Source organism: Podarcis muralis, chromosome 17 (genome assembly GCF_964188315.1).
Source record: "Podarcis muralis chromosome 17, rPodMur119.hap1.1, whole genome shotgun sequence".
Taxonomy (NCBI): domain Eukaryota; kingdom Metazoa; phylum Chordata; class Lepidosauria; order Squamata; family Lacertidae; genus Podarcis; species Podarcis muralis.
In genome coordinates, this window is record NC_135671.1 from 18,833,393 (window position 1) to 18,855,443 (window position 22,051).

A 22,051-nucleotide genomic window follows, 5' to 3' on the forward strand; every position below is an offset into this window, starting at 1 on the left:
GTTTAGAAATAATCCTACGGACCACTGCTTCTTTCAGCTGGTTTCTGCTGGCTATAGCATTTGTAATGTGTTGTGCTAGATGCTGTGTGATTTCTAATTGTAATTTTATTGCTTCTTTTATTTCTTATGTTCCATAGAATTCAAATGGTAATAAAGGAAAGTGTAATATAAGGAATAAAAGAAGCAATGAAAATATATTTGAAAATCAATATGAATATTAATTGCAGACGCACTACGGTTTGGGACCCCAGACATACCTAACACAAGTACATAAATATATAACATTCTGTTCATATATCAGAAATAATTGGAAAAAGCTATTATAGTTATCTGTAGCCATACCATATCTGTTTTTTATACCTTCAATCTACAGAAGTAATTTACTTCTAAAATTTCCACTTTTTTGTTTTCTTTGATGCAGTTGGACCATTTCTGCTATTCTTTTATCATAAGTGGTTGCTTGTTGTTGCATATTTGAGCTACTGACAGATTGACAACAGTTAATAAATTCCACACCAGTTATTTGGGGTTTAATGTGACCATCTAGATAGCCCAATCAAATTGTCCAAGGATTTAATGGTATAACCTAAAGGGTCATTAGTGTGATTAATCTGATTACTTTCCCCCAATATTTCTTTATTAATGAGTGAGACCACCAGATAGGCTTCAAATCTGCATTTGAGGATCCACACCTTCAGTCTTTGTCCAACACCCAGTGTATATTTTTCTCAGTCTATGTGGTAAAGCAATTGGTAATGTTCACTTGCGTTTTCTAGTCTTTGGTTATAAATTTTATGCCATTCCAGTTCAGGTTTCTCTGTCCACCACTTCCTTATATTTCTTCTCAAACTATTGCCAAAAACCCCTTTATTGTTTTCCTTCTAAAAATCTTATCGTCTACATGCCATTTTCTGTGCCCTCATGTCCCCCCACCAAGATAACTTATTAACTGCCACTAAGAAAGCCAATGTGTGGTTATACTAAATTTCAATTACAGTTTACTCTTAAGCCACCAGTGTGTAGAACATTTATCATACAGTGTTCCATTGATTTCTTTCATGACTTCTGTAGTGTTTTAACTCTGTTTTGAACATGTGCCGTATCATTAAGGGCGTGATAAACCTCCAACGTTGGTTTATGTGGGGGCTTTTTCTATTTTGTTTTGTGTGTTTTGCCCAGTTACTGTTTCTTCTTGTGTTCTTCACAACTAAAATCCAGTAATGTTGCATAATTTTTTAGGTACATGTTGCACCTTCTATCTCCTCATCTGGCGAGCTCCTACAGCTTTCTCATCATGCTGCTATTGTGGAAACTTCACTCCCGAATGAATCCTATCTGTTGGCTCAGCAGAATGGCAGTCTTTCTAGTGGGCTAGAAGCAGCTGCCCGATCTCCTCAGATTATTGTGAAGTCGGCTAGTGATGACTTTGAACTACTGATCAGAAATATGGCACAGGTAGGACTTCATAACTTGAATTAACTGTCTGGCACTGTGGCCTTCTGCTAGGGCAGACATGTCAAACCAGTTGACTGCAATCTACAGGCAGATCCCTGGATGATCGTGGTCGATTGCGGTCCATCGTGTATTCCTAAGAGGGATCCAACTGTAGTGGGCAATGAATGTATCCACCCCTTGGGCAGTCATTAGGTGCCCGCTGCTGGCGATTTGGGAGATGAAAGTTGGTTTTGTCGCCGTGTGCGTTTCAAAGCTGTGGATTGTTTGGTGTGCGAGTTATGGCACCCCCCTTAAAAATAACTGCACAACCCTGTGCATTAGTCCCCCAAAATAGCTCTACAGCTCATGGTACTCTCCCCTAAAAAACTCATCAACCCTGTGCAATCGTCCCCCCGAAAAGCTCAACAACTCTGGGGCACTCCCTAAAAAAAACTAAACAACTCTGGGCAATCCATCCCTTCCTTCCTTCCTTCCTTCCTTCCTTCCACCCACTCACCCACCTAGCCACCCCACGCATGCTCCTCCTCTCTCTAACGACAGTGGGTAGATCACTGCCAGTTTTCCTATACTGGGAGCAGATTGCAGTCTCTTGGGAGTTGGATGTGCCTGTGCTAGGGGATTAGGAACATGCCACAAGTTTTCTCCATTTTTATGAGCTTTGCCTCTTAAATGTTAGCACTAACTGTAGTTACCCCAACGCAAGTTCCTAACCCACTTTTGCATGGTTGCAAACTGTGATTTGGCACTAAATTTGGTTAGTGGACATGCTGGTGGATATGTAAAGGTAACCGTACTTAGTCCCAAAACTTGAAAGAGAAGGGTGAAGAGATGCTTCATTGTGGGATGCCCAGACTGCCTAACCACAGTGATCAGAACAGGACCTGTTCGTTATGCCTCTATTGGATTTATTTGTTGCCTGCCTGGTTTGTTTATTTGTAATTTGTTTCTTTAAACATGCACAAACTTTGAAACCACATTGCTTCTGAATTTGTTTCAAAATGGTGCTGGTTTTCTTACAGGGACGCCTTGTTGAAACCATAGAACTCGTGAAGCCTCTAAGCGGTGGTCTAGGCTTCAGTGTAGTTGGCCTGAAGAGCGAATATAGAGGTGAACTGGGCATATTTGTGCAGGAGATTCAAGATGGAAGTGTGGCTCAAAGGTGAGATTGCCAGGAACCACTTTCTTAGTCAGATTTTAGAGATGGGAAGAAATCTGTAAGAGAAGTGCCACTTTTAGTCATGAGCAATAGTATAACAGCTACAAAGGGTTATATTGCTCACGACTGATAGCTCATTGGAAGTTATAAAGATTGTAATATTCATGCCATTCATGTACAGTTTGAATTTCAGATCTTTCTTTCCCAAATTGTTTATCTATTTTTTAATTATTGTGTTCATTTATACATGTTGCAATTTTCCTTTGTTGTGTGGCAAAAGATAAGGACTGCCCAGAAAGTATCCCACCCTTTTAAATATTCTTTTGGGAGCCGCCTAGAGTGGCTGGGGAATGAATGAATGAATAAATAAATAAATAAATAAATATTCCTAAGTTCTTATGACCTCTGTTTCCTCTTCTCACACTCTGTCCTACTGCAACCAGTATACTGTTTGCCTGATATATTGCTAACTCCTTCCCCTGCCTAGTTTTTCTTTTCTTAACATGGTGAATCTGATGGTTTCTATAATTTATTTGATTCTTGATATTTCTTTGTTTCATTCTTGTTCTGTATTGATGTGTGTATTATGCAGGTTGTTTTGTACTGCTGTGGGAGCTTTTGGTATGAAGGGCAGCATTTAATTTTTTAAAAAAAATAATTTAAAATTCTATTGATTTCAGCAGAAGAGAATTAAACATGAGTTTCATTCTCCTGTTGGAAGCAATGACACTTGAAAGGACTTAGTTTGTGACCAGTATGTTTTGGGCACATAGGTTTTAAGACTGTTTAATAAATTTATTGATCCTAAAAAGAAACGTGGATTAGGCTCACAGCTTAATTTTATTCAGCTTACTTTGACTCAAGTCTGAAGATTATGTGGTTTCCTGAAAATAAATTCTCCACCAGCAAATGAATGAATCCCTTTCGTGATTAAGTTAAGAGCAGAAAGATGTCCCTTCCAATGTAGTTTCCTTCTTCGGTTTTAAAGAAGGAAAACTAGTCTCCTCCCCACCTCCCTCTTACACACCTGATGGCAGTGTTTGGTAAGTAAACTGTATGGATTGATGAATATTCAGCACTTGTACCGTGAATGAAGTAGAGCACATGCTCTGTTAAGCAGCAGGCTCAAAGTCAAGAACGAAGTTCCCAGGCTATAGCTGGAAGAGCTGGAAGCAACCCACTTGTAATATGCTTAGTCTCGGATGCGGGTGCAGGGAGAAGGAACTAGCTGTGGGGTGAAGCCAGGAGACAGTGGCAGTGGGATTAGCTTCAAAGAAAGCTGATCACCAGGGTGCCAAAATAGTTGCTCACAGCAAAACTGTAGGGAAAGATTTTTTCTATTAAAAAAAAAAAGTTTGGGTGGGGAAACAGAAAAACAGGATTAAAAGAAACTATTTTGGAAAAACTGACAAACTAATATTTGGTGGCGCTTAATTTTGATCATTTCTTTTACCCTTCGCTTGCCTACGATAGAGATGGAAGGCTGCAGGAAGCCGATCAAATCCTCGCTATTAACAGGCAACCCCTTGACCAGACCATCACACACCAACAGGCTATCGGGATCCTACAGAAAGCAAAGGATTGTGTCCAGCTGGTTGTGGCCAGGGGCGCCTTGCCTCAGCTTATCAGCCCTGTGATTTCTCGGTCCCCATCAGCTGCTAGTACAATCTCAGCCCACTCCAATCCAGTGAGTACATTGTATGAGCATTGAAAACAAGCATGCCTTCCTTTTTCTTAGCTTAGGTTGCAGTTTAAATGCTGTTTTCCGTAGTCTTGTAGACTATTCACCCCTTGCCTCAAGGTCAAGATAGTCATGCATAGTCTTCTCCCAGAACATTAAGAAGGCGGTTGAGTCAAACTGCGTCTCCAAGGGAAGTTTTCCCACGCTGTCAATTTGTCTCCTAGTGCTCAGGCAATAATGTTCCTTCAGTAGGAAGGTCAGAGGTGCAGAATTTGTGGCTCTTCACATGCTGCTCCCACCTGGCTTTGAGTTCCCTTTAAGTTCCAGATTATTTGCGGTAGGGTAGACTTGGTGAATCCACAGATGGAAAGAAGCCCATGCCTTCAGGCTCCAAGGATGATGACCAAGTGCCAGTCAAGGTATCAGACCCATTTGGATTGTGGGCAAGACTCCAGAGCATTCTACCCTTCTGGGAAGCATCTACATTGAATTACAGCAGCAGCAAAGAATTCACATCAGTACTGCCCTCTAGACCAATTCCACCCATCACTGACATAACACTCCCTAAAGTACAGCGAATCATGCAAGAAGCCATCAGTCACCTAATAGTGATAGAGGCTATTAAACCTATTTCTCCAGAAGAAAGGTGCTTAGGCATTGACTTAATCTTTTTCATCTCCCTCCTCTCCCCTTGCATAATATTCTGGAGATTCTTCCAACCCTCCAGAACAGATTTTTTTGGGGTGGGGGGTGCTCAGGGGGTATGCGGGGAAAGAGAGTCTCTTTTTTTGCTAGCAGGAATCATTGTGGTGGCTTCTGCTGGTGCAGTAATTTAGTTGAATACTACCCCTAGTTGCAAAAATTCTGTCCTGAATTTCTTATAATTGACAAGTACGTTGAGAAGATCTTGCAATCCAATATTGCCCACCAGTTGTCTCCTTTCTTCAGGTGCTTCATTGTCCCAGACATCCTTGGTTCTTGGCAATCCTGTAGTTAGCACAGTTGTCCTGCCGTTTTCTCCCAGCCAGGATGGACCTTCTCTTTCAGGGCTCTGTCACACACCTAGATGCATCTAACAGAAACCTAACAGTACCATGGCTGCAGTCTGCCACTTGGAAGTTGAACCTCAGTCCTTCTTAGCTGCTAACAAGCCCCTTCTATATGCTGGTGTAGTGCATCATTGGAACATCCCTCTACATCAGCCAGTGCTATGGTCCACCTCTTCCAGCTCACCCATCTGGGTGAGCCACGCAGAGGATGTTAGGGTAGCTGACATTTCCCCTCTTGGATGCCCTTTCCCGACAAACAAATGGGCAGTGAGGAATTGTGGCAGCTGTATTCAATCGCTGGCCAACCTGTGCCTTCTCCCCCACGCTAATTTTCAGAGGCATACCGAATATATCTGAATACACATTGAGCTTCTACCAGCTTTACCATGGAGCTTCATTGGATTATGAGGTAGAAAGACATCTCATCACCCATGGCATGCATAATTTTATATCTTTCTGTTACAGTATATTGACTGCTTCAGAGCAGTGGGTCACAATTCCTTTTTCTATGCCTACATAGAAAAGAACATGCGTTCTCAGCTACAAGCTTTAATTTTGATTCCTGGTCCCATTTTGAACTAATTCATTGAGATGGTAAACACTGTTGATTTGCCATTGAATATGCTCAGAATGAACAACACTGCATAGTGATTACTCATAGGCAGATTTCTAGAGTGAGGATGCAGCCAATATTTAGCATGTTTGCATTTCTGTGCTCTGTTACACTAGAAACAAGACAAATGCTTGTCCTCGTTGTTGTTGTTGAAATTAACTTTCAATATTGATATTTGCAGGTTCACTGGCAGCATGTGGAGACCATTGAGCTGGTGAATGATGGATCGGGTCTGGGATTTGGGATAGTGGGTGGAAAATCAACTGGAGTGATAGTGAAAACCATCCTTCCAGGAGGAATAGCTGATCAGGTACACAAACTATGTTCTTGTTTATAGCACAGAACGATATAGAATTACAGTTTATAAGTATTTTATCTACCATCGTACCTTGGTTTTTAACCGCTTAGTTCTCGGGACGTTTTGGCTCCCAAACACCGCAAACCCGGAAGTGAGCGTTCCGGTTTGTGAACTATTTTTTGGAAGCTTTGGTTGCCAGTGGCGTAGCGTGGGTTGTCAGTACCCGGGGCAAGGCAAGTAATTTGCGCCCACTAACCCGTGGATTTGCGCCCCCTAACCCGTGGATTTGCGCCCCCTAACCTGTGGATTTGCCCTAACCCCAGATGTTGCGCCCGGTGTGGCCGGCCCCCCCTGCACCCCCCACGCTACGCCACTGTTGGTTGCTGAACGTTTTGGAAGTCGAACGGACTTCCGAAATGGATTGCGTTTGGCTTCTGAGGTACGACTGTAATTGGTACCCGTATTTTATTTTCTTGAAGTAAAATGAGGGGGTTAACATTTTTGTGTGGGAAAACTGCTTCATTAATTAAGAACTGCCCCACTCCAAAAAACAGCAACAATATAAGCACATATCAAAAGGGAAGAAGGAAGCGGTTGGAGCTGTGCTCGGTGCCACCGCCATCCAAGAACTGCTGCCATCCAGCTGGCGCAGATTCTGTTGCAAAATTATGACCCCCTCAGCTGAAGTTGCCGCCAGAGGTGGAGAGAGAAAAGGGATGGTCAACTCTAGCCTCAGCTTCTCTCTCTCTCCTTTCCGCTTCACCCCGCTGGCTGGCAAGCTCTCTGGAGGTTTCCTCCTATTCTTCTTCCAGCTGGGCTGCCATCTACCAGAAACCATGAGAAGGGAGAGTGCTTCTACAGCTGCCTCCTCCATGGCCAATCATGAAGGTTTGTTTGCCAGAAGCATCGTAAAACCACGGGATAAGAAGCTGGCTTGCTTAAACAAATCCTAGCTGATATTGGCCACAGATTATAGTTTAGACAACATGCTAAACTGTGGTTTGTTGTTGTTGTTGTTGTTGTTTACGCTAAATCCCACTTCGTTTCTTTTCACTAAAACCCTACCAAGCAGTGCTAGCTGCAAAAGATGCCCCCAATTTTCACTACTCTCTTCTCATTGCAATCCCCCCCCCCCCCCAAAAAAGCTGCTCTTAAGAGTTGGAAGAACCCCTGGAACAGTATGGGATGTGGCACAGAGAGTTGCAAAAGGCTGTATATTGCAATAGTGTATTATGCTTACTTTTTGAAATATAAACACTAGACATCTTGGCATCACTTTTACCTGTGTTTATTAATTTACTGCTGCAACAATAGATTATACATTAGAGTATAAACAAGTTTTTTGAATTCCCCTATATCATTATTGTTGCAATACTAGTACTGTTAATGCTGTATTGTTTTTAATACTCGATTGGGAGCTGCCCAGAGTGGCTGGGGAAACTCAGCCAGATGGGCAGGGTAGAAATAATAAATTATTATTATTATAATTATTATGGTAATTTCTTGTTGGGGTGCATGTGTGTGGTCTCTCTCTCTCTCTATATATATATTGCCAGTAAAGTAATTGGTTTTTTTCCTCATCTAGCATGGTAGCCTGTGCAGTGGAGATCACATATTGAAAATTGGTGATACAGAGCTGGCTGGAATGAGCAGCGAGCAGGTGGCACAAGTCTTGAGGCAGTGTGGAAACAGAGTGAAGTTGGTTATAGCCAGAGGCCCACTCGAGGAGCCCACACCACCAGCAGTTCCTCCAGGAACACCAGTACAAACCTTTATGATGGATAACCAGGTAATGATTTGACAAGGTCAATTTAAGAAGCTGCACTGGCAATAGAGACTTCAATGGTGGTTCATTATTTAGAGTTAATGGCTCACTATTTTCTTAATCCAAAGGCATATAAATAGAGTGTGCTTATCACCATACTTAAAAATAAATCAATCAATCCCTCACGGTAGTCAGTAGTGCATCTGTGCACTGGGAACTCTGAGGAGCCAGACATAAAAACATGCAAATAATTTCTAACCCACTAACCTCAATGTGCCACTTGAACGATGCTTCAACAACAGCTGAGCAATCAGTGTTTTGTAACACCTCCCACTTACTCTGTGGCAGCCCTTTCAGTCCAGCTGGATTATTAAAACACTTTCTCCCAATATGCCTCTCTTCCTCCTGCCTCCCACACCCACCTCATCACCCCCAGCAACCATCAGCCTTTTCCTTTCTGTGCCAGCCGGCACACAGCTGCAGCTCTTCACCTAGGTCAGCTGCTACAACTTCAGCTGCTGCTAGCCGTGTGCCAGCTAGCCAGCTGCCACCTTCATTGCACGCTGTATGCCCTTCTCTGTTTTGCTGTTCTGGCTCTCTTTCTTTGCTCTCTGAAAGGCTCCCTCAATTCCCCCGCCCTGAAACCCTCTGCGTTCTCCCTGACTCACAAACGAGTCCTTCGCTTAATGTTCCGAAGGGATGCCAAGCAAGATTGCGGTTAGTAACGTGAGAAATGGGAGAGGCAATCTGAGGCATTGGGTGTGCGAAAACAAAGAAATACCATGCAGCAAAACAACGCATGTATTTTTCTGAATCTTAAGAAAGAAAAAAATCTACAGTAACATGTAGAGAGACTCAGCACCCTGTACAGATAATCTGACAGCTGTCGAACTTGATGCATCAGTTGAGCTGATTTTATTCAGCAGAATGAGGTGCTACTCGGTCGAACTGTGACTGCCACAATTGTATACTGAAATAAATAAAGGAAATACAGAGGGGATCAAGCTAAAACCTTTCTGCCTGGGGGCATGGCTTGTTCCAGTGACCTCACAGTTTTTCATTGCACTTTCTCCCCCTGCAGTTTTCAGGAAGAATTCCTGAAAGATTATTTGAACCATTGCTTCTCATCATATGTGTAAGGTTGGGAAACAGTCTTTTAGTTTATAAAGAAGCCTTTCTTTCCCTTAATAGTTAGTTGAATTTATACTAATTTTTAGGGACAAAGAGTAGGCAGCACGGTAGCTTTGCCTATCGGCTCTCCCTGAAATCATCACAAAAAAGCTGCTATTAATTGTTACATGCCCCAGTTCCCAAGTTGTTTTTACTTTGCCAAGTAGAATTTGCATTTGATTAGTTTTACTCAGTGACCTTCCCCTCTCCCTGCCCCCAGAATCCTTTGTGCTCCCCTTTCTCTAGCATACATAGTATGTTACCTGTAAGTCATCTGTATAATACACTGTTAAATCATGGCTCATCATTTAGTTATCATTATTAGTAAAGGAGGATTTTTTTAGCAGATCCATTGTGCCACACTGGGTGTAAACAACTGGAGTTCTGCTTGTGCAACAGGACCTCCCTGTTCTCTATCTACAGCACCCCGCCCCACCAAATCTGTTTTGAAGGTCTCTGGACATTATTGGGTTCAACCCATATATTATAGGCGAACCTTAGCTCTATTTCCTGTTGACTTTCATAGTATCAGGAATTATGGCTATTGTTATGCCTACTGGCATGGTTGTTCGAGAGCAAACAGGCGAGATCCCCACTGGTATTTTCAAAAAGCTTTATCGGTGCGAAAACATATATAGTGCAGAACGTCTCACTTCCATGTCTTGCTCAGTCACTAGCAGAATCTGAGAGTGGGCGGTCCTTAAACTTTCCCCAGCAGAGTAGTCTCTTAACCCCCATCTGATGCCTCCCCTCTCTGCATGTAAACCTACTGCACAGAGAGGGCGTGGGTAAAGGGGGACCTGTCTCACCCCCACTTTGGTCATGCACGGTGTCTTGGCTCTCTCTTGCATCCTCTGAGCCCTGCATCTCTTCCCCACTAGAGGTGGGGCTTCCCTCCTCTGCGGAGGAAGTGCTGCTTCTCACAATCTTTGGAGGCTCCCTGTAACCCAGCTGCCCTTCCACCTCTCGCCTCTGAGCTGATGGCAGTTCCCTGACAGCTATTATTATTGTTGTTGTTGGCATATTTTGCACTCAGGTGTCTAAAAGTGAATTACACAATGGAAATAAAAATGACAGTGATGTTAAAATCAGATACGAAAGCAGCAGTAAGCAAAAACTGAAACACTTCTACTCACCACTTTCACTTAAAGATACTCTGTTGAATATTTGTTTGTCTACAGTATTTTCGGTAAAACAATTTGGTCATATTCTAACTTGTATTCTAATCTCTACCAGCACAAGGAGTTCCTCTTCTCCTCAAATCTGCTCCAGAGGGATATGGGAACCCCTGCAACAGATTTTAGGGGGCACATGGGGGGTGAAAGAGAGGGTTGGCAGTCCTGCTGCATTCTTGTTATTTTTTTTGGACTGACGGGACCCGAGCTTAGCGCTACATTGAATACAACCCTTTTGTCTTTAAGTGTTAGCTCCTGAATTGAAAGTTTCAGGACCAACTTGTCATTTTATTTGCCTGTCACATATCCTCTTGTTATTTCAATTTTAATGTTTGTGTGTGTATCTTTTATTTTGAAACATTTCAGTAATAATAATATTTACCCTGACCTTTAGTTTACTTCTCTTGCATGATAGTAATATCTCTGGAAGTGAATCTTGAAGGACCTCGAAACTGCAAAACACTTCATGGAGCCCCAAACAGCAAAACATTTTGTTTATTTATTTTCATTATCTTACTTATTTGCAAACATTTCTTCACGGACAACATTTTAACAAATGTAAGGGAGGTGAACAGCATAAAATCAACAATAAAACAACATCAATAAAACAAGTGCAGAATACATCATAAATCTGTAAATCAGAATAGTACATCAGTATAGCTGGATTGGGCTGTATAAATAGGTACTTTGAAGACAGGTAAAACTAACATTTTCAGCAGCTATTTTGGAGGGTTGCCATCTGTACAACTATCATTCCAGTTCCATGATATCTATTTGCAATTTTGGCACCTGAATTGGTTTGGAAAATATGTACCAAAATTTTTGTCCCTGAGAACTGTCCTCATGGGACATTCTTTCATTTGTTTTTTGTTTTGTTTTTTCTAAGAGAGATGAAGAGACACAAGTTGAAAATGATGCTAATGGAAATATGTTTGATGTGGAACTCACAAAAAACATCCAAGGATTAGGAATAACTATTGCTGGTTACATTGGAGACAAAACCTCAGGTAATATTAAGAGCAGATCTGTGGAGGGCTATAGCTTGGTGGCAGACGCCATGATTTGCACACAAGAGGTCTTAGAGTTCAATCCCTGGTATCTCCAGGTATGGGTGGAAAGGACTTCTCACTCAAACCCTGGAGAGCTACTGACAATCATTATGGACAGGGCTCAGGCTATTTTAACCAATTTTCAGGCTCCTTAACGGTGGGCCAAGCGGGACTGCAAAAGCACCATCTTCAGGTACCACTAAAATACAAGTAGCTGAAGGGGAAGGTAGCCAGACCATTACAAGCATCCAAGGTGACCAGGGACCTCCCCGCTGCTGGAGAGGGTTAGACACACTAAAGAGCAGCTTGCTTAACCGCTCTCTAAAGCACCTCCCACTCTCCTTTAAATAGCTCACCTGGGATACCAGCTGCTTCCTTGCTTACTTGCCTGACAGTCTGTTGTTGCTCTGCAGTTGCATGACTGCCTGTTGGTGGCCGTGTGAACTGAAGCACGATGACAGCCTTACAATTTTATGTATATAGGAGGCTGTGCATGTTCAAAGAAGCTGCCGTTTAACTAGGGCTGCCTCCTTGTATGCATCTACGCATTAAAATGTAAGTTTCTATCTTGTAATGCGTGGTACAACCCTTAGGGGAAAACGTCTTCAATGAGACTTTGGACTTACATCATAGTACTAAGGTTAAGTGCTTCAGTGTTTTTTGGTATGATAGAGAACAGCGAAATGTCTCTGTGCTGTGTCTGGGATTTTGGACTGGTGCAGCAAGAGCTGAAAAGTAGTTTTAATTGCATGAGGTTTTTTCCTTTTCAATCACAGAACCTTCTGGTATTTTTGTAAAGAGTATCACAAAAGGCAGTGCAGTTGAACACGATGGTAGAATCCACGTTGGAGACCAAATTATAGCAGTAAGTAATCATAGAGGAGTGATTTTATTGGATACTTGCTTTTATTACCCTCACTTTTATGATCCCCGTTCCACCCTGTGGTACAGTTGACCAAATACTGTTGATTAATTTAGAACCTTACATACCTTTTGACTAACAGAAAATACACCTTATGCTAAACATTGAATAGCCAGCCATAGGATTGGGCCATCTCCTTGGTGTGGAGACATGTGTCCAGCAGAAGGCTGATTAGATTCAGTGTTTGAAGCTGCTATGAATAGATTGCATAAAAGAAACTGGAATGTGTAATTCACACGGGCCTGTTTGTAATAGCTCCATCATCAAATCCAGGTGTCTGTTCCAAACACAGGTTTTTGCATGCCTGCTTTCATTGATCTGCACTTGGAAACATGGTTATTAATGCAATCACATTAGCTGTACCCATACAGAGAGAAAACACAATTGCTCTGTTCTTCCAGTTTTTTTTGTATCAATCATTTGGTCATCCCAGTTGTCACTGATGACACAAATATATGAAAGTGCTGTAGTTGGTTATCATGTGAACACTTATAACACCAGACTGTTAGTCAGCAGTAGTAACCAAGAAGGAAAGTGACTATTTGGTTATGATATTACAAAGCTACATAAACCCAGTCCTTTTCTTTCACAGTGGCTTTGTATAAATCTAAACACTGAAAGCTAAATGAATCTGAATGTGGTTTTCTGGGATGCTCATATTCGGAGACAACAAAGCAATAGTAGATAAAAGTGGCTGGAGACCAAAATAAGAAATGACATTTTGCAAGTGGCTAAGATGAGATTTGGCTCATTTTGAATTACACACTTCTTGCACGTTTATCTTCTTTATAGTGGCCTGCTGGAAATTAAAACACATTTAATCATTCAGGTGGATGGAACAAATCTTCAGGGTTTTACCAACCAGCAAGCAGTGGAGGTTCTGCGGCATACTGGCCAAACAGTTGGACTCACGTTGGTCAGAAGAGGCCTTAAGCAGGGAAATCACATTCAACCCCATGAGGACTTCAGTAGTGCTGTTGAAAAGGATTTAATTTTCCAAACGATGGATGTTGGCACAGGCAAAGGTAATTAAGAATGGCTTTGCTTCAAATGAGTTGGATTTTATTTCTCTTTCTGCAGCTTATAAAACTGGGGAAAATGGGTTAAATTTGCCCCTAGAGTCTGCATTTCATTTTTTTTAAAAAAAAATCATATAGGGCTTTCTCTCATGTAAGGGATTTGTGTTCTCATCCATAGCTTTTATAAAGCTTTCCTCCTGGAACTTCAGAGCTAAATAAAGTGTCAGCAGGAAGCTCCCTGTTTAAGAGAGTCAGCAAAGATATGGATAGAGCAATGGGATATTGGAGATTATTCTTAGCGTTGAAGGAGAATATAGTGGTGTTTTTGTTATGTTAGATGGATGGATAGCACCACTGTCTGTGATCTTGGAAAGTTGCCATCAGTCAAAATAGACTAAATGGATTGATTGGCCAGCAATATAGGGAACTTGATAAGTTAAAACACTTTCTCCACTACTTCACAAGTAAAACAACTGTACTGTACATGTGACAAACATCTGAGCTGGTGATGCAGTGCATTAGAATTCCACCAGAGGGCTGCAGCCTCTTTCTGATTGGCTACTAAGACAGCCAGCTAGAGGGGGGTGGAGCCAGCACTTTGGGAGGGCAGATAAAAGGAGCAATTTCGGAGAGAGTACTAGGATAGGGAGATGGTTTAAGAGAGAGCAGGAGGAAGAGAGAAAGGAGAGACTTGAGAGTTGCTTCTGGTCTGTGTTAGGGCTGGGCGATATCTGGTTTTTGACATCATGATATCTCACCAGTTAAACGTTGTGATATGCCAATATATCATGATGTCTGAAAGAAGGATGGAGCTATGTAGAGGCACTGATTGGCTTCATGGTTTTTCCCACATTGTGGTTTTTGCATAAAACACACACCATGATCTCCAATATATTGCCAGGTCAAAAATTATGAAACCTATATCATGATATGAACCGGTTTTGGACAATGTATTGATATATCACCCAGCCCTAGTCAGCATGTCAGATCCATTTTGAGGAGAATATTTACAGCTATAGAAAGGAGTCTCTCAGTTTAGATAGAAAGACAGTGTTTAGTGTCTTTGGAGAGTATTCAGACAAGAGTTAACTGGAGGGATGAGTTTGAACAAGGAGAATTAGAAGCTGTGATATACTTTGGTCTTGTGTCAGTCAGGAGGGGAGAGATATTCAATAAATATTTAAGAAGGGTGTGGTGATCCCTTGGGTCTGTTATACTGCTAGAAGTATCTCAGGAGTACGATTGATAGAAGGTTGGGAATCTGACAGAAAGTACCACCTTGCTTAAGAACCAAAGTATTAAGCTGTAACACCCATGGTACAACCAAGTTAAGAAACTGAAGTGAAATAGCTGGAAATAAGCCAAGCATTTACCAACTAGTCTAGAAACCTGTAACATCTAACTGAAAACAAGCAACTGAAGTTTAAAAGAAGCTGTGTGTTTGCTACCTTGTTAGAAGCCTGTAACATCCACTGGTTTTAGTATACTGGTAATTATTAAACAGTTGACTGTTTCCTGAAATAACTTTATTGCTTCACAAATAATTTATTTTACCAACTTTGTTGCTGTTTGTTCAACTTCTGCCTGAGTCTTCAAGTATTGAAGTTTTACCTCTCACAAAAAATATAAGTAAACCTGTTGTGGTTATATAGGGTCTATGAAGCTCAATATGCTTCATCTTAGAAGGCTTAAAAATGCAGCAATGTGACATTGACAAGGTGTTGCATGGAAATATTTTGTTGGATTCTAATCAGACTCTCTGAGGCATTAAGACATCAGCCTTTCCATGTCTTTAAAATCCTCTGGAGAAGCCTGTAGAGGAACACTGCTTCTGCGAAGGAGAATACTTTTTTGTGTGGTGGTGCCCAGACTCTGGAGATCTTCCTATTTTAGACTGTAGATTTTTGTAATTGTGTTAATTATTGTGTTTGTAGATTTTCAGGTTTTTATTTTGTTATAATTATTGGTTTTTAATTGTATTTCCATGGTTTGTGTTTACCCACACTTCTGTAAATTGCCCTGCAATCTTTTGGTGAAGGGTGCTTAAGAAATATCTGAAAACAAATAAGTAGCTTTAATTTTGATAATATCACCGTAAAGTAAAAATTTCTTGTAGCATTTCTGCAGTATGTTACATATCCCCAGGTTCAGACAAATTAAGAAGACATATTCACCATAAAACTGGGGCGAGAGAGATAAACTTACGGGTCATTTTTTCTACATTAAGAATAAACCATTATTGATGGATAATGCAACTGCAAGATTTATAATTTTCAGTGAAACTAATAAAAATATTAAGAATGAAATCTTATACATGTCTTACAGATGTTTACTTAGAAGCAAGGCCTGTTTAGTTCAGAGATACTTACTTCCTAGTTAGTGGGCATGGAATTGCTGCCCAGTGCACATATTAATGTGAGAAATTGGCCTTCAGAGGACTTATTTGAGTTATGCTTACCAGCAGCCTTTTAAATATGCTGATTGGGACTTGGACCTCTGTCTTTCAAAGCACGATCAAGCCAGTTGCAGGAAGGATTCTTCCCATTATAGAATAAATAATGCACAGGCAAAACCTTTCCCACCTGTAACCTCCACTTCCTCCCCTCTCTTTGGATGACATAGACAGAATATACAACAAGAAGAGTATTTGCCAACTTTATGTATCCACAGTATTTAACAGCAGTCTAGTGGTTAAAGAAACGGTGGAAGAACAGATTTATTGTTTCCAGTGATTTGGTAAACGTTTATAGGTAGAGTGATTATTAGAAACCTCGGAGTTCTGTCTTCTTTCCCCTTTATCTGAAACAAAGGAATAAGGGGGGGGGGGGAGGCCAGTAGTATGAATTATTTTGATAGCATACATTTTTTTCTTTATGACAGAAAGATTTAATGTTTAGATTATTATGGGGAGTTGTTCTTCATGTATAAAGCTCTACAGTGATAATGCAGTACATGTTTTTTTTTTTTTTAAAAAAAGCTACTTTCATTATTATACACCCCTACAAACACAATTTCTTGTTTGAAAAACACACCCTTTATTTGGTCCAGGAGGGAGCTCTTACATGAAGCTGGATAACAAAAAATGAAAGCAGGAGAACGTATTAATTGCACATCACAGAACAAGGGGGTGCACAGAAGCTGCTCAGAATATTCTTCTTCTTTTCCAGAAAGCTGTGAAGGAGAGCAGGAGCCTCCATCATTGTCATGCAGTACCAGTGTGATTCACACTGGAGAAGACGTTGGTCCAGAACAATCAGGTCCGAATTGAGAATTTATAATATAATCCCCCCACCCATTGGAAACACATTGGCATGCATATCTCAGCTTTTGCCTTAATTGTGTGTGTGTGTGTGTGTGTGTGTGTGTGTGTGTGTGTGTGTTTGCATCCTCTGCCTTAAAAATCTGTGAAAACCTCACTGGAAAGAACAGACAAAGTCTGGAGCTGTTTCTAGAATTTACCTTTATAACGTTGGTTTTTTAACTGAAATAAGCACCATACATAATATCCTTCAGAGGTTACGTTTCCATAGAACTTTTATTCACAGAAGCAAGTTACCAAAACATTAATATGGTTCTGTGCTTTATCCTAACTTCTTCAATGTAATCTCCGCTTTTTCAATTTTGCTCTTTGGGAACTTTCTAACTTCCTATCTGTGATGGCCTAATCTCTATGTTTAACATTGCTTTGCACAATAATAGCAAAAGCTGTTTTTATTTGCATTTTTTTTTCATTTCTGTATTTTCTAATAGTATTTGAGTTGAGTGGCTTCAGACACAGCCTTTCATGTTCTATCTAAATATTTGTCTTGTAACACATGTTCTTTCTTGTCAGTGCTACATGACTAACGGTCTTTTAGAAAGTTTCACTAAAACATCCGTTCTGAGTCTCACAATTGGTTTTATATATATATAAATGCTTTTTAAAGGCACCCTTGCTTTAGACTAGCAACAGCTTTCTACACTTTCGACTCTTAAGTCATTTCGAATGATGTAGCTTTTAAAACATGCAATCTGGAGAGTACACACAGACACAGACACAGACACAGACACACACACACAATCTGGTGGCAAAATGCCCACTGATTTTTAATAGAGCCATTTTGTATCCCATGAAGTATTCACACATCTGTGGGTGGTCGTGGTAGAGCATGTCTTTGCTTTAACATAGGTATGCACTATTTCTGATGTGGAAACTTGAATGTATAGCAGCCCACCAAGGGCTCTGCAGATCTTTGGGTTTTACTATCTGCTTTGGATTGCAGAAATGGTTGTGGGTGTTGCCATACATTTGGTTTCCTGCTATACACTAGATACCTGGTAAACCATATTTTGGCGTGATAGGTTATAAGTTGTGCTGGTTTGATTTACATTATTAAATGATCACATTTGTGGAGATCATTTCATATTCATGTCATAGTTAAATATTGCAATGTTTGCACTTTTTCGTGGCACTGGCTGTGTACTGCACATTCTCCTGTATTTCTTCAGCCTTGATGTAAACTCTTTCGAGTCATTCAGGTTTACTTTCCTGACACATTTCTTTTAGCATTTCCTCACTTCCCTTATCATCTTTCCGAAGAAACCTTCATGTTGTATATAGTATTATGAATTCGTGAGCAGGATTTGAACTATGAGCAACAGATGGAATGAAAGATTATCAAATTATTGTTATGATATAAGAGAGAGAAGATAGGATGCGGCAAGGAGGAGAAATAAAAATCACCATGGGAAATGGGATGGGAAGTCAAAAAAATAAAAATAAAAATCTATTACGTATTGGAACGTGTATGTTAAATTCCTGGAACTCTAATAAAATATATTTTTGAAAAGAGAGAAAGAAACTTTCATGTTGTAGTACTACACTACAGCAGCATATTTCTTTTTTTTTTCCATGGACTAAATCTATTAGAAGTGCACATATGTTTATGAACTTGCATTCTTCCACTGCCCTCTAGGGACCATAATTCAATAGTAGCCTCTGAAACTTTTGAGTGCTAAAATCTCAACTCATTTGTGCATATCGAGAGAATGTTGGCTGTCTCTCTGCAAGCGTTTTATATTAGGACATTTCTGTTGTAAGCAGAAGGTTATTTATTTGCCTATAATCACTCAACGCCAAGCCAATTTTAAGTATATTAATATCACCAAAGAAGTTTGTGAAATTGTATAACTATAACTTGTGTGCCAGCTATTGAATCTGGAACCGGTATTGCTTTGGATCTTGTAAAACTCTTCACTTAACAGTGTCTAGCAACATACCTGCTGTTATAGCATAAATGCTAAGTGGTAGTTGCATTTTAAAAAGAAAAACCAGGACCTTTTATTATGTGGTTTTGAAAAAGAGTTTTTTTAAAAAACAACCCCTCGCTATATCAATGTTTTGTGCTGTATTTTTTAAAGATCCCGCTTCTTATTTTGAACTGATAGAGAACATTATGGCCAGTGCTTTTTTCTGGGGGGGATGCAGGGGTACGCATACCCCTAAACATTTTGTGAATCTAAGTTTGTAAAGTAAGTAAAGTATTTTTTAAAATATTATACCCCACCCTCCCCGGCCAAGACCAGGCTCAGGGTGGCTAACATCACATACATTAAAACACAATCAAACAATTAATTAAAATACAGCTTAAAAATGGAATCAGGATAAAATTAAATGTTTGCCCACGAATTACAACTATAGGGGCCGGGAACTTCAAGTATTTATCATTTGGCCTCATTGAGGGGCAGTATTTCAATATGAGTAGGAAAAAGAGAGTACCCCTAAACGTTTTTTTAAGAAAGGAAAAAAGCACTGATTACAGCCAGAAAAATCTCTTTATCCTTTGGTTCTTAAAGTACAGGATTGTAATACGATGGCGAATGTGGAAAAATGGAGTATTTTAGACAACAGTTCTGCCACATGAATACAGAAGCTGCATGCAATTTCTGCGTTCACAGAGAGGAGAAAGTGCACTAGAGGGTAGCCAGAGAGAAACCTAATTATTCAGAAAGCTAGACGAGCACAATTAGCATTCTTTGGAAGAGAGGAGATGAAAGAAGATCCTTGCAGTAATACAACTCTCATCTGAATAGCCAGGATAAGTGCTTAAAAGACTGATCCTCGAGGTGATGCAATTCCAAACTGAATAGCTAGGGTAAGTGCTAAAAAGGTACTTAGTTTAGTGTCCAATCTATAAACAAAGTGATACAAAAGTGCTCCCACAATAAACTGTTCGCCTTGTGACTTGCTAAGAGTTGCTACAGATGCAGTAAAGCGACGGCAACAGCAACAAAAGTTTCAGAGAGCTTTCGTACAAGCTACTTTGATTTGAGGGGGAAAAAATACATTGCGGGAGTTACATTGAAGTTTCAATTTCAATTTCAAATTTTCATTTATTTTTCTACATTAACAGGTTGTGTGCATTAATGGCATTTTCTCTCCCCCCCCTTTTAAATAAACTGGCAGATAGATATGGACAACACGTTTTGTCACAGTTCATTTACTGTATATAAAAAAAATAAGGCTAAGAATAACACACAGGATTTTTCTTCTTCTATAGTTAACCACCAAACTGCATCTTTTAGGTTTTCAGCGAACTTCCACCGATGAAGAAATATCATTGCAGCACAAATGGCAGTCATTTTTGGGAGCACATTATGAGGTGGTGGTAGGTAAACTTTTGCTTGTTGTTTAAAGTGTGTGTGTTCCGGAAGTCTGTTCTTAAACCAAAACATTCTTAAACCAAGGCGTGGTTTCCCATAGTGGCGAGGGACTCAATTTACAAATGGAACACACTCAACAGGAAGCGGAACATGTTCTTATTCCAAGGCAAAGTTCACAAACCAAAACACCTGGTTTGCAGCGTTCTTAATCCAAGTTGTTCATCAACTAAGCTGTTCTTAAACCAAGCTACCACTGTATTTCCATACCACTGTATTGCAAGGATGGTATGTGTACATGAAGTAGCTCTTATCTGCTCTGGAAGTAAGGGGAAAGGCCGGAGATGAAACCCAGTTATTTTTAGTTTACTAATTATTGTTATTTACATTATAGAATTAATCGACAAAATTATGAATTATATATAAGTGAACTAAGAAACTCGGTAAAATATGAGTGATTTGCCATTTCATTTTGAAATTCAGGACAACACTTTTTTTGCGATCTGTTGAGCTGCTTTTTGCAGTGCGTCCAATCCTCATATAATTACAACTGACAACAGAGCATCATCCCAACTTTCTGGGCAGCATTTGCTTCTTGATGTTATTACACACAGTGGGCGGTGCTATAGAAAAATACTGTACCCATATCGCTGCTTTTGGGGGATGAAAAGATTTTGGCTTGTTAGTCAATCCACCCCATTACGTCATATGGTGCTCATCATAACACAGCCTTCAAAGTAAAACCTTGCTCTTTAAACTTCTTTGCATGTAGTTATTATTTCAAATGAAGGGCTTTTCAAAGGACCACCTTTTCTCATGTGGTTCTCCTCACCCACTGGATCACTCTGGCATCACAGATATGGTTCACAAGGATGCAGAACAAAGCCATTTATGTTATAGCACTCCCCTCTCACAAAATCCAATTGTCTGATGGTTAAAATGGTGTTGTTTCCTGTTTTTGGACTGGTCTGATTTCCGCCCTCTCCCACGATTCTCATAACATTGGTTGTTGATTCTCCGTTTTTTATTATGTGTTTGTCTCATGCTTAACTAGTCAGTTAAGCTATTTGTTTTGCTGTTCATTTATGGCTGGTTGATGAGCAGGGAATGGTGCTCTGTACCATCCAAAGGAGCGATACAGTTGCCTGAGCACACATGGCACTCTGGGGTGGCAGCGGTATTTTAAATATAATTCAGGGTCACAGTCAGAGCTACAGTTCTCAATCACTGACTAGCACAGCTGCTCCTCCACCTGGGATTTAGGAAGCCAGAGGGGATTATATTGCCAGGTGTGCATCCGGTCCATGCTTGACTGCTCCCAGAGGGTGACAGCAGCATGTACCGAATCTGGAATCCAGGGCTTTTTACGTTGCGCGGAAACACTTCCGTTTTAGAGCACTGTATTTTGCTACCCATTGTCCCTGTGGCACCCATGGAAGCTGACTTCTTGCGTAACGGGAGGTGCGATTCCTTTGATTGTGGCATTTGTTTCATTTATTTGTGGCTTTCTCCGGCCGCCTTTCATCTCTGGGGCAGCTGTAGCTCCCCAGCATCTGTTCCCCTTTGCAAAGGAGAATGGGACGTTACGGCTGGCTGCCCCCTTTCAGCTTACATTGCGATTCCATCTTGTCTTGATGTGAGAAATCAATGGGCATGGATGATGTTTGAAAGAAGTGAGCTTGTAGCTTAGAAAGTAGAGCATCTGTGGCAGAATGTTAGGGTTGCTGCTTTTAAATCTACTGTCCCTTTTGTCTGTGGGTCCGAGTGCAATTTTGAGAACAACTAATCCTTCAGTGTTCTGAAGAGCCATTGTGTTCCTTCTTTCTAGGTAGCTCACGTGAACAAGTTTAGTGAAAGCAGTGGACTGGGGATCAGCTTAGAAGCTACAGTGGGACATCATTTCATCCGATCTGTTTTGCCAGAAGGGCCAGTTGGACGATGCGGCAAGCTGTTCAGTGGAGATGAATTACTAGAAGTATGAAATAATTTCTGCTTTACTTCCCATCCTTCCTTAAAGGCGGTTCTGCTGAGGATTTCCAGTATTCGTAGATACTAGCATA

At 40.6% G+C, this 22,051-nt stretch overlaps 1 protein-coding gene across 27 annotated transcripts in view; it reads left to right on the top strand.

Annotated features, from left to right (window-relative positions):
* The window catches only part of MPDZ (multiple PDZ domain crumbs cell polarity complex component), a 107,491-nt gene that overhangs the window by 18,243 nt on the left and 67,197 nt on the right, over positions 1-22,051 (top strand). For all 27 annotated transcript variants that reach the window (XM_077921278.1, XM_077921284.1, XM_077921281.1 and 24 more), the window contains exons 4-14: positions 1,240-1,455; positions 2,475-2,614; positions 4,085-4,298; positions 6,136-6,264; positions 7,838-8,041; positions 11,249-11,369; positions 12,188-12,276; positions 13,163-13,358; positions 16,520-16,609; positions 19,917-19,999; positions 21,820-21,966. In XM_077921278.1, coding sequence (XP_077777404.1) covers positions 1,240-1,455; positions 2,475-2,614; positions 4,085-4,298; positions 6,136-6,264; positions 7,838-8,041; positions 11,249-11,369; positions 12,188-12,276; positions 13,163-13,358; positions 16,520-16,609; positions 19,917-19,999; positions 21,820-21,966 — 1,629 coding nt within the window. The remainder of the gene's footprint in view (positions 1-1,239; positions 1,456-2,474; positions 2,615-4,084; positions 4,299-6,135; positions 6,265-7,837; positions 8,042-11,248; positions 11,370-12,187; positions 12,277-13,162; positions 13,359-16,519; positions 16,610-19,916; positions 20,000-21,819; positions 21,967-22,051) is intronic.